The sequence below is a fragment of the Astatotilapia calliptera genome, chromosome 3, assembly GCF_900246225.1.
Source record: "Astatotilapia calliptera chromosome 3, fAstCal1.2, whole genome shotgun sequence".
Taxonomy (NCBI): domain Eukaryota; kingdom Metazoa; phylum Chordata; class Actinopteri; order Cichliformes; family Cichlidae; genus Astatotilapia; species Astatotilapia calliptera.
Genome location: NC_039304.1, coordinates 50,612,739 through 50,624,725, shown reverse-complemented (window position 1 = coordinate 50,624,725; position 11,987 = coordinate 50,612,739). Strand labels below are relative to the sequence as shown.

Genomic DNA, 11,987 nt, shown 5'->3' with positions numbered 1-11,987 from the left:
TCGCATGAGCCAAGTGAGGAAACACTATAACAGGGAGCCGTCTGCACCGGGAGCCGGTAACAGACCGCAGCCTCCAGGCTGGGCACACAGTAGGAGGGAGGCCAAGGAGCCCCCCAGCCAGGCTGAGAGGACCCCCAGAGACCCAGCAGCCATGGTCGATCACAGCCCCGGTGCAGAGAGCGCCCTCTGAGGAAACACTGGAGATATGACACAATAGGATATATACAGGGTAAAATGATAAAATAAATAAGAACGGGATACAATATACATATAAATATAAATAGAGTAAGAAGATTAAAAAATGAATAAGAATAAAATCAATAAATATTAGGTAAAGCCTAAATTAATAATAGAATAACAGGATAGAATAAATAAGCATAAAATAAATAAACGTTAAATAAAAGCTAAATTAAAAAGGTGGGTCTTGAGCCTGTTCTTAAAAACATGTACGTTCTCTGCAGCCCTGAGCTCCTCCGGCAGGCTGTTCCACAGACGAGGACCATACCACTGAAAAGCTGCCTCTCCGTGAGTATGTGTCCTGACTTTAGGGACAATCAAAAGGCCAGTACCAGAGGACCTCAGGGTCCGCGAGGGTTCGTATGGTAAAAGCAGATCTGAGAGATAAGAAGGCCCAAGACCATTAAGACATTTAAAAACCAATAAAAGAACTTTAAAATCGATCCTGAAACACACGGGGAGCCAATGCAGCGATTCTAAAACCGGTGTAATGTGGGCCCGCCCTCTGGTCTTCGTCAGCACACGAGCTGCTGAGTTTTGCAAAAGTTGTAAAGTTGAAATATTCTTCTTAGGAAGACCAGAGAGCAGGGCATTACAGTAATCAATGCGACTGGTAATAAAAGCATGCATCAGCATCTCTGTGTTGGCCCGAGAGAGAATTGGGCGGACTCTGGCTATATTTTTTAGATGATAAAATCCAATTTTGGTTACATGTTTAATATGTGGGATAAAACCAAGCTCAGAGTCAAAAATAACACCCAGGTTTTTCACTTGTAGCGAAGGACATAGTGAAAATGCCTTTAATTTAGACAAGAGTTTCTCTCTCTGAGCCTCGGGACCGACGATTAAAACTTCAGTCTTGTCCTGGTTAAGCTGTAAAAAGTTTTCTGCCATCCAAGATCGTATATCTAAAATACAGTTAAAAAGGGCATCCATTGGTCATGTGAGCCAAATCATGTGAGCCAAAGAGCCAGAACCATATGAACAACATTTGAATTTGACCACAGAATGGTTCAGTTCATACTAAATCAGCCTTTGAGCTCATTCCTGAAAACTAGAAACATAAACACTGATGCGTCTCTGTGGAAATGTTTCTGTGTTGATTTTAGCTCTGTTTTGATTTCTGACTTGTGGTTTGCGAGGATAAAGGTCCATGACACTGGTTTTATCAACTTGTAAAACAAAATTGAAATCTAAAATGTACATTTTCACAACTAACTGGTTGAAGTCACTGGTTCTCATGTAATGATGTCCAGCTTGTCCCTCCTGCTCTCATTCTCCTTGTTTCTAGTCGGATATTTGGCTCTCCAGGATGCCTTTCTCACCTTGTCCCAAAAAGTCTTACTGAGGAAAAAGTAAACAAGAGGGTCGAGGCAGATGTTGAAAACTGACACCATGGTGGTCACCTCCTTCAGGTAGAACAATACTGGACCTACTGAGTCATCGCTCCACAGAAACGTAAAGGGAAGACGAACCAGGTAAAATGGGACAAAGCAAACACAGAAGATGCTGACCAGCACCAACATGTTTCTGCGAGACTTCACCAGCTTCTCAGAGCCAGAGGAGGCCAGCTGCCTCTGCTGTGCCTCCAGCAACCTGCGGGAGATGCTGTAGTAGAAGAAGACCATGGATATGAAGACTAAGAGGAAGATGAAGGCAGAGAAGGTGTTGATAATTCTGAACAACAGGCTGACTGATGGACTAAACAGGTGAACGCAGCGGCTAGGATTAAAGGTCAGAGGTTCCTGGGAACTGAAAAAAATTATGATATATACAATTGTTGGAGCCAGGAGAAAAACCCAGGTGATGACAGAGATGATTCGTGCAGTCTGCAGTGTCTGCAGCATGTGAGTTCCTGAAGGATGGATGATCCTTAGATACCTGGAGAGAGACGAGAAATAGGCAGAATACAACTTCACTAAAGGTGCCTAATCTGAAGAAGTCAGTTAAGTCAAAAGGATACATTCATGCTTTTGTCAGGAGCACAGGGTAGTGGTTAACCACTTAATCTAGTTTTTACATTATCGGTAACTACAGCCTTAAATAATAAAGGTTCCTTACCTGTTGGCAGCGATGTACCCCATGAATAATATACTGGCACACATGTTGATGAAGAAGACAGAAGCTCCAAAGCTGCAGTAAAGCCTACGAATGATGGGAGAGCTGCTGGCATAGTAGGTAATGCGGAGTGGCAGACAGAGGCAGAGCAGGAAGTCAGCAGCTGTCAGGTTCTTCAAGTAGACCATCAAGCTGTTGGATACCTCAGGCCAATCTCGACAAAGATAGACCTTCAATGTAAAGCCATTGAGGAGTAAACCTACCTGAAAATAGACAGAGTGGAAGGAAAAGAAAAGGATTGGTGCATACACCGGCACATAAACCAATTTCTAACAGAGCACAATTGGATAATTTGAAACTTACGAGGAACACCAGACTGTAGACCACCATAAAGTAAGGGTTCATGGATGTATCGTCAATGTCATAGGTCTGGTTCAAAGATGAAGTCAAATTTTTTTGGGCAACCATGGTTCTTGTGCTGAAAAATAAATCCACTTTACTCAGTTAAACTGTGTAAAAATCCTAGGTTCATCTTTGAAATGATTCACCTCCACGGTCTCTTGGTTTGTTGTGTTAAACCAATGTTGGACCAATTTTAAATATTGTGCTACATGTTATGTACAGTCTGTAGTTGTAGAAGGAAGCATTCATGAGTGAAGATGAGTCAACCGTCTCATGAATCTTATAACAATCCATTAAGCACAAGCTGAAGTGGTGAACTGTAGGCAGAATCTGCACTCATCGCCAAAATTGTGTTGTTGTTAGCCAAGAAACTTTTGCTTATCCCAATTAGCAGATTTTTATCTCAAAACAAGACAATTTTGTCAGATGTAAGAATATCTGGCTTATTTCAAGTAGAGCTTATTTGCAGTGTAACAATTAGCAGGTGGTCACAGACCGTTTCTCTCTGTGTTTCCCTCCTGACTGATCTCTGGTTTGTTTGTATTTGGTTTCCTTATCATTTTTTGCTTGAAACAGTAAATGTCGACTATACAGGTGCTTTTTTTTCTCTTGAGAGATGAAACCAGCAAAATTAGTGTTCTCAAACATTTTCAGCATATTTAAGTGTGAGGTAGTTTGTCAGTGCACTTGGCACCAGGAAATGCTGAGCCTTAGTCAAAAGAAGATTTGTATTCATATATTCAGATTACCTTCCTGAACACTAGCAGAAGCCTTACCTACTTTTTTCCTTTAGTCAGGACTGGTTTAAAATGGCTTTTATGTTCTATCAGAAGTATGAAAGATGTGAGAATGAGAAATATCAGGACTCACTCTGGTTCTGCAGCTTTCTGAGAGGAGGAAAAGTTGCTTCAGCTGTTCTGAGTGTGACGGTACGATGTAGATCAGGAAATACACAGTGGGATCACACTGCCCTGCCCACTACCATATTTCCTCTTTGTCTTTGCTGTTAATCGGGCGACCGTGGCTCAGGGGGTTGGGAAGCGCATCAGTATCCGGAAGGTTGCCGGTTTGATCCCCGGGCTCTCTGTCCTGGTCGTTGTGTCCTTAGGCAAGACACTTCACCTCCCGCCTACTGGTGTTGGCCAGAGGGGCCGATGGCGCGATATGGCAGCCTCGCCTCTGTCAGTCTGCCCCAGGGCAGCTGTGGCTACAACTGTAGCTTGCCTCCACCAGTGTGTGAATGAATAGTGGCACTACAAGCTCCCTTGACACCACCTGCAGCTGTACCTCTGGGCCTGTGGGGTCTGACTGTTCTCACTGTGGAGCAGCATTAAGAAAGGATTTCCTCAGCAGGTTTCAGCAGCTCTGATTTCTCACAGTATGCGTAAGTTTTAACCAGACCTGTGTTGAGAAATGACAGCGTCACTCACCAGTTCAGTGGAAAAAGCCAAAGGAAGTAGCTGGTGTGGTGCAACATAGAAACATGCAAAAACCTGCGAGACATAAAACTGTTTTTAAAGGACGAGCTGACACACAGAAAATCACAGGCTTCAGCAAAGCTCTGATTCTAGAGTCTAATACTTAAAATAAACCTTTGAATTGTTCAGCTGCTTTCTAATGTAGAATGTAAACATGGACTTATTTAAACAGTTTACTGTCCTCTTTTTGTCTCTTTCTCTTTCTAACTTGTGTCTCAGTCCTTTGCTGTGAGCTTACAGAGCTGACAGCCCCTGTTATGTGATTTCCTTCTGATGTTTTTGTTCTGTTTGTGAGACTAACAAATAAAAGGCATCTTCTTTTCTCCACTTGTCCATTGAGTGTCTCAGCTTCACATTTGAGCATTTGGCACCAGGACACCCTAACCCTTTGTCAATTACAACTTTATGATAGTATCATTAGATCTGCATCTTGGATACAGGCAGAAGACAGCTGTGGTTCTGATGCAGATGTGTGGAGGGAATATTTCAGTGCTAAAAGTCATCTTTTAAGCTGTTGATCTTTAGGCCCAAAGAATCCCTGATGCAGGAAGTTGATTTTGGCTCTCTGATTGAAAAGTCCTAATCTCTGATCTTGTGAGTCTTACCCAGTAGATCATGTAGGGTTCAGCTGGAGCTGATGTGGGTGAGGGGACTCGCCCACTACTATCTCAGTATGGTCCAGGTAACCTGCTAAGCCTGCAGGTCGAATCCTATCAGTCCCACCTGATGACGGAAGTGCGCTCCTATTGATTCTGTTATTTCTGGGATGATTTTAATAGCCTGGACAGCAGACTCCAAGGAAAAAAAATTGTAATCAAATTTAAAGAATAACACTCAGACTTTTTTCTTTACAATTTGGAAAAAAGGTTAAAAGGCCAAAGTCCACAATTTAGAATTTAATTGCAGGAAATTTTAATTTTCCAAAGCAAAATCAAAATCAAATGATAAAAATCACAAAACAATAAGAAAATCACTTAAACCATACTTATCTAATTTTACTACTCTGAGTTAATGCTGATCTTGTTCTTATCTGTAGTGAGGAGAGGCTGGAGGAGGGATGAGCAGTGTCAGATCTGAAGATGCTCTTATTCTTATTGTTCTGTGTAGATGATAATCACCCAACAAGAAAGCAGCTGGGCATCCAGTGGAAGTATGCTGTAGATCAAAATCCTTCTGAATTAGCCATCAAACACCTTAAAACTCAGGAGATGATTTTGGAATTTTTGGCTTATCAATTCACAGGTTGACTGCTGTTAGCGTCTCTGCTGGAACTTTTAACTGTGAACCTCTTAGATCCAGTATTCAGAATTGGTCATCTTGCAGAAGATAAAAGGGAAGACCCCATCTTCTCCTCACTTTTATACTGACCCCACCCCCACATTCATTTAGGTTGTTGACATTTAATCATCCAAAGCCAGCCGCCCGCCTCTCTCTCTCTATCATCATATATAAACATTGAATCACACATGGAGAGATAGATAGATATATCGATATAGATATATCTATATCGATCTATATATATAATTCATGTTACAATCAGTTTATGTGATTCTACTTCAATTAGATTTGGGGAGAGGGGTTCACGTGAAGATTCATTTTAACATTAATCCCTTATCAATTCAATTACAGAGATAGAAATGCTTGGAACACCTGCATATTTCTGGAGCTAAAAAAAATAAGTCTGGATTGATATTTCCTCTTAAATCAGCACTGTCAGTGACTGATTGTAACATCCTGAAGCAACAATTATTCTTTCATTAAACTTTATTAAAACACATCTGGCTCACTGCAGATTTCCTGTCGAGGTCATTACATTTTGATGATCTTGATTTCATGTTGGTTGAAGCTGTACAGCTCAAGAAAACAGCTAAGAGTTTAACAGAAGGAAGATTTAAAACAGAAAGCAGTGAAATATTAACCTGTATGTGTCACCACCACCATTGAACATCATCCTCATCTTTTAGTGCAGCTTCTTCAGTTATGCTGAAGAAGCATTTACCCAGAAAACAACACGAACCCTGAGGACGCGTTCCCAGTGGTTACCACCTCATCAGCTGTTATTTGGTTCATTGTAGCTCAAGCTACACACACACACACACACACACACACACACACACACACACACACACACACACGGAATCTACCTGTAGTCACGTGTCTCGGTTACTCTTCTCTTAAATGTTCCTCTCCAACAGAAGCTGTAATGTCTCCAGTCAAAGTCTTGTCAGAGTGTGGAAACCTGCTCTGCTCACCCTCAGTCGGTTTCTTTCAGTGTTTATTAAAACGCTCAGAACATCATCTTACATAAATGTGTCCATTCCTCTGACCTGTGACTGCGGCTGCTGAGCAGATATTGGAATGATGCTCATAACGTTATTGGTTATTGCTCCATGCTGATATTTCTGCATTTAGTCAGCAGCAACATGAATACTGACTCAGCAACATAAACATCAGCACACTGACCAAAGTGTTGTTCTCTTTGCAGCCTTAAAGATAAAAGTCAAGAGGAAACTGAAATAAAAAAAAGTCATTATTTCTCCATCAGTTATGATACATGAAGCTTCAGTGAAAGCTTGAGTAACAACTCTGATAGACGTCACCTTCATCTCTCCAGACTCCGCCCTGTTCTCTCAGGATTACCTGATAGTTTTGTTTCTGCCACCTGCATGAGCCAGTATGGTCGTGTCCAAATTCATGGGCTGCATCCTCCTGAGGACCCGGCCTTCGCGGTCTACGTGGGCCGGGTCCTCAGAAGGTCGGGTAGGCCGGAAGTAAACGGCCGTGAAATTGGACAGTCTAGCCTTCTGATTAGCGTCACCGCTGTCTCGGTGGAGTTTAATAAACTCAGCCGTCTGCTCCTTGCTGTCTAAAATATAACAGGACACTGGCATAAATTCTCAACCGTCTCTCACTTCTGTTTAATCAGTTTTTTGTTTGACGTTTATTCAGCTGTGCGAAAATCCCGGAGGAACCCACCCGGGGGATTAATAAAGTTTTATTTTATCTAATCTAATCTAATAACTTTAATCTCAGCCAAACCGATTTACTCACGAACAAATAAAACACTGAAAAAAGCCCAACAATAACATTTTTAGGTTGTCTAAGTTACTTATATATTACGTTTAACCGGAGTAGCGAAAGTTCACGGTGATCTGAAAATGATGTGCAGGGAGTTGTGCCGTTCTCGGCGGCTTCAGTGACCCTCGAGCTCCCGACTAGCTATCGAGCTGGTGGGTAGCAGATGCTCCGAAAACGTCAAAGCACTTTTGCAAATATGCGATATCTTGATAAACCGAGCAGATATTTAATATTTACACAGCTACTTTCTCGCCTGAAAATGTTAAAAGTTTATTTTGTGACCCAGAAAGAATAATCAGAGTAATAATAAAACTTAGTAGCGGCCGCCATTGTTGGAAACTGGAGTTTGGCTGGGCCGCGCTATGAATTCTGGGATATGGTGGACCACACAGGACACACCCGACCCATCCTTCAAATTCGGGGAAAAGGAGGATGCATTTGTCGGCTGCATTCGGAGGAGTCTACGAATTTGGACAGCCTTCGGCGCGTCGCTGTGACGGAATCGGTCTACAAATGCGGCCTCAGGAGGATGCAACCCATTAATTTGGACACGACCTATGACTGTGGAACACTGCATAAAAGAAACAGGAAGGATTCAAAAAGAAAACCTTTATTTAGAGAGGATATCTTAATCCAGGTGCAAATACAAAGCATAAAAGCTCACCTTTAAAGACTCTGTATAGACCTAAATTAAACAAATCAGAAGAGGGAACATGAAGAAAAGAACACAGGAAAATAATCAGCAATAAAAGACTTAAAAGTAAATCCCTAAACAACAAAATAAAATCAAAAACGGTTAAAGCAGCAAAAACGATTAGAACAATAAGCTTCAACTAAGAAAAGGAGTAAAATGAAATCAGTTAAGATCAACATCAGTCCACTAAACAGGCCCCACAAGTGTTTCAGTCATTTCTTTATCAAGCTGACAAAACTTAGTTTGAAATCAGAAGCATTAAAAAGGAATTTTAATCATTTGTCAAATAAAAAACTCCATACCCTTCATCCGTTTTCCTGCTTGGGCTGGACTGAGGTCAGTTTTGTCATCAGACGGTGAGTCTGAAGGTCGTGCCCACAAGTCAGTTCTTATTGCCCCTGCTACAGAAGCAAAAGCTGAAACCTCTACACAGGCTGTTGATTCCCAGCCTCAGCTTTCTTTTGCATTGCTCTCTTGACCAGTTTATCTCTCCACCTGTGACCAAGGTTGTGATTGTACAGAAGGCTTCGATCAGGGAACACGTCCCCACAGCGACTGCACGGGTACCCGGTGTGAGAGAGTTGATGCTCCTTCAGGCTGTTTTGCCAAACAAACGTTTCCCCGCATGTTTCGCACCAGAACGGTCTCTCCCCAGTGTGCACACGCCTGTGGAGGTTTAGACTGGACCGCTGAGTGAAGGTTTTGTTGCACTTGTCGCACCAGTATGGCTTCTCTCCAGTGTGCCTACGGCGATGGGTCTTTAGGGCCCCCAGGTATGCAAAGGTTTTGTCACACAGGTCACAGCTATATGGTTTCTCTCCAGTGTGCAAACGTTGATGGCCCCTGAGGGAGCCGGACTCTGTAAACCGTTTGCCACATTCGTCACAAACATAGGGTTTCTCTCCAGTGTGGACACGGAGATGCTTTTTCAGGGTATCTGAAAGTGCAAAGACTGCGCCGCACTCTTCACAGCTGTAGGGTTTCTCTCCTGTGTGGATGCGCTGGTGGACTTGTAGAGTGATTAAAGTGTTGAAAGCTGCTCCACACTCATCACAGCTGTGTGGTCTCTCTCCGGTGTGAATTCTCTGGTGAAGCTTTAAATTGTGTTTTGACTTAAAGGTCTTGTTGCAGTCCTGGCACTGGTGCACACCACATCCAGTCTTCTTCTGTTTCTGAATAAACAGCAGACAGAAAGAGAGAGCAGTGATGCTGGAGTCAATGAAGGAACAAAAAAAGTAAAACAAAAGCACTCAGAGAGATCTATACTAAAACTGTGATGTTTTATGGTGTTTTTATTAAACATGCTGAGGTCAGCAGTGTTAACATGGAAATTCTTTTGTGTAATATCTTAATCTTTGTGTGTCAGTGTGAAGTCCTACTTCTGTTTCGAAAAAATAATGTTTTAAATACCCCAAACAAAAAAAGTGCCTGTAGTGTTTTCAAACAAGGATGTCGGTGACCCCAAGTTAAACCACAAATGAAGACCCTGGAGTTTAGTTGCAGCTTATTTAATTGTCTCCATGAACATTTGGTGAAAACTGAAATGACAGAAAATAAACTCCATCTCCAACAGGTAGAATCGTGTTTACATCAATAAAGAGCATTAAATCTCACTAAAACATTCATGTTAGCAAATATGCAATAATATCCAAAGCTATCTGTATAAACTGTCATATAAGGTAACTTACACTTCACAAATTTGCGTGTCATCCTTGCGCAGGGCCATGCTAATCTTCTCTGTATCGTATCCAATATAGCGTACGCACTTGCCTGAAGCAAGCACTGGTTGTTTCGCTTGTTTCGGCAAGCGCGTACACTAAATTGGATACGATACAGAGATATTAGCATGGCCCCTGCGTAAGGTAACTTACAGCGTTCCAGCCTGATAATTCAGAGTAGATGGCATCTGATTACATCTCCATATTGCCTTTAGCATGTGAAGTAGTGATGCGCGAATCATGAATCGAATCGTTCAAATACTCGAGAAATCACTTTACTGACTCCTGAATCATGATTCACAAGCCCAACTGACTCACTGACTCATCCCTGTTGCTGTTAGCAGCAATGTATCTAGCTTATAATTAAAATTGTGGAGAAAAACACAACAGTATCAATACTATAGATTATATCATTAATGATGCTGAATATATTGTAGCCATAAAATTATTTCTTTAATTCCACATTCCCTCTCTTGACGTCTCCCTCAGAGACGTCACCACACCGTTTGTTGTGTCACTCCTCGGCCCACTCAGTTACTTCCAGCTCCATCAATAGCATCATGGCCATTGGGCCACTGCCCTCGTGATCGCCTTTTCCAACAATCCTCCAGCACAAGGAATGAGACAACAACCCAAGTCACCAATATCCTTAGAAATGATGCAGCAGACAGCATTACACACATCACCAACCCTTTCCACTCTCCGAACACAGAGGTCATCCAGCTCTCCAGCGGGTTGTCAATTCGTGAGTGTTCATGCATGGTTTATGACAGAGTTTTCAGCCCTTCCAGAGCTCGAGTTACTGAGCCATCTGGAGCAGTGTTGTTGGGGATGAAGGTACAGCATAAGTCACCAAACATGGCGCAAATGCCCCCTTTTTCCGCCAACAACATGTCAAGGGTAGGGATGGGTATCAAAACCCGGTTCTTGTTGAGAACCGGTTCTCACAGTTTCAATTCCTTGGAATTGTTTGGCATTTTTGCAAACGATTCCCTTATCGATTCCAGTCGCCCCGAATGACGTCACCACGTTGCGGAGCATCATTTACCTGGCAGGAAACATGGCGCGTAAGCGGCTCAAAACTCAAAAGTTTGGTTATACTTTACGAGAACAGATGACAACAGGGCATCTTGCAATACTTGCAAAGTAGATATTTCATTTAAGGGAGGAACACTACGAATATGCAAAAGCATTTGCTCACAAAACACACGATGACCTTAAATGAATGTCGTGTTTTTAATTCTGCTCCGGACTCGTGAATCTCAACCCAGCAGCAGCGGTAACGTTTGCACGTCCTCTCCCGTTAATGCGGCAGGTAAATAATCAACTAACAGTGCATATTATGTTAGCGCGATCTGCCTTATTACAAAACCTGCCATTACTGTGCATTTAGGTGACCATGATGAGAGAGACAGACAGAGTCTGGCTGGCTCAGATGCTGGCAGTTCTCGCTGCAGTCTACCGGTAGCGTCTCCTTTCAGGCCAGGACAGATGAATGTCACCGAGCAGTGACTAAGTTTGTGGTAAAAGGCTTGCACCCATTTGCCACAGCAGATGCCCCGATTTTTGGTAAGTGAATGTGTTTAATTGTGGGCAGGGACATTACTGGATATTCTTGTGTAATTGCTACAGAATAATTTATGTTATACTGTCATGGTTGGCTGTGTGGCAGGTGGGCAAGCAGGAGTGGTGGATCCAAAATGCAGGACTCAGACACAGAAGTTCAACTTAAAGCGCAGCTTTATTGCTGTAAAACCTCTTACTAACTAAACTCACCAAAAGACAAAACAAAACGCTGGTGGACTAAAACACTGAAGCAGAAATACTGAACTGAAACTAGAGCTGGAAACAAAAACACTGGTAACACGGAGGCAAAACACACACAGCTTGTTGAGGGTACGACGCAACACCGACTCAAAGAAACACAGGGACTAAATACACTGGGAAGTAACGAGGAGAATGAGACACAGAAGGAGAGCACAGCTGGGGGAAATTAGAACTGACGAGACAAGCAAAGCAGGACACATTCACATAAGACACGGACCTTCAAAGTAAAACAGGAAGGATCACACAGAGACGCGAACTTGACACAGTGGAGACAGCAACTAAGAAACACAGCGACATAAACCATAAGGCAGAGGACTCTAAGAACCGAGAGACACAGCGGGGAACCCAAACATGCAGACACAGACTTACACAGAACAGAGGAGACACAGAGAAACATGAAGGGCAAGGGATCGAAACTAGAAACCATAGAAACTCACACCAAGTACAATAATACAAAAATCACAAAGAACTAAAACGCTGGGTCAGAGACCCAGG

At 42.5% G+C, this 11,987-nt stretch overlaps 2 protein-coding genes and 1 non-coding gene across 3 annotated transcripts; all 3 read right to left on the bottom strand.

The window, feature by feature from the left end:
- Positions 1-1,327: 1,327 nt before the first annotated feature.
- On the bottom strand, positions 1,328-2,763 carry LOC113019709 (P2Y purinoceptor 14-like). Its single transcript, XM_026163530.1, has 3 exons — positions 2,659-2,763; positions 2,299-2,558; positions 1,328-2,118 (listed from the first exon to the last, which is right to left on the bottom strand). Exons 1-3 carry the CDS (start codon positions 2,761-2,763, stop codon positions 1,476-1,478), a joined length of 1,008 nt encoding a protein of 335 aa, XP_026019315.1. The 3' UTR covers positions 1,328-1,475.
- A 5,084-nt stretch (positions 2,764-7,847) lies between these two features.
- On the bottom strand, positions 7,848-10,426 carry LOC113015592 (zinc finger protein 239-like). Its single transcript, XM_026157629.1, has 3 exons — positions 10,356-10,426; positions 10,204-10,270; positions 7,848-9,119 (listed from the first exon to the last, which is right to left on the bottom strand). The coding sequence occupies exons 1-3, from the start codon at positions 10,424-10,426 to the stop codon at positions 8,373-8,375; spliced, it is 885 nt and encodes a 294-aa protein (XP_026013414.1). The 3' UTR covers positions 7,848-8,372.
- On the bottom strand, positions 9,623-9,728 carry LOC113019807 (U6 spliceosomal RNA). Its single transcript, XR_003272114.1, has one exon. It is a non-coding gene; the product is annotated as a U6 spliceosomal RNA (small nuclear RNA).
- Positions 10,427-11,987: the final 1,561 nt, after the last annotated feature.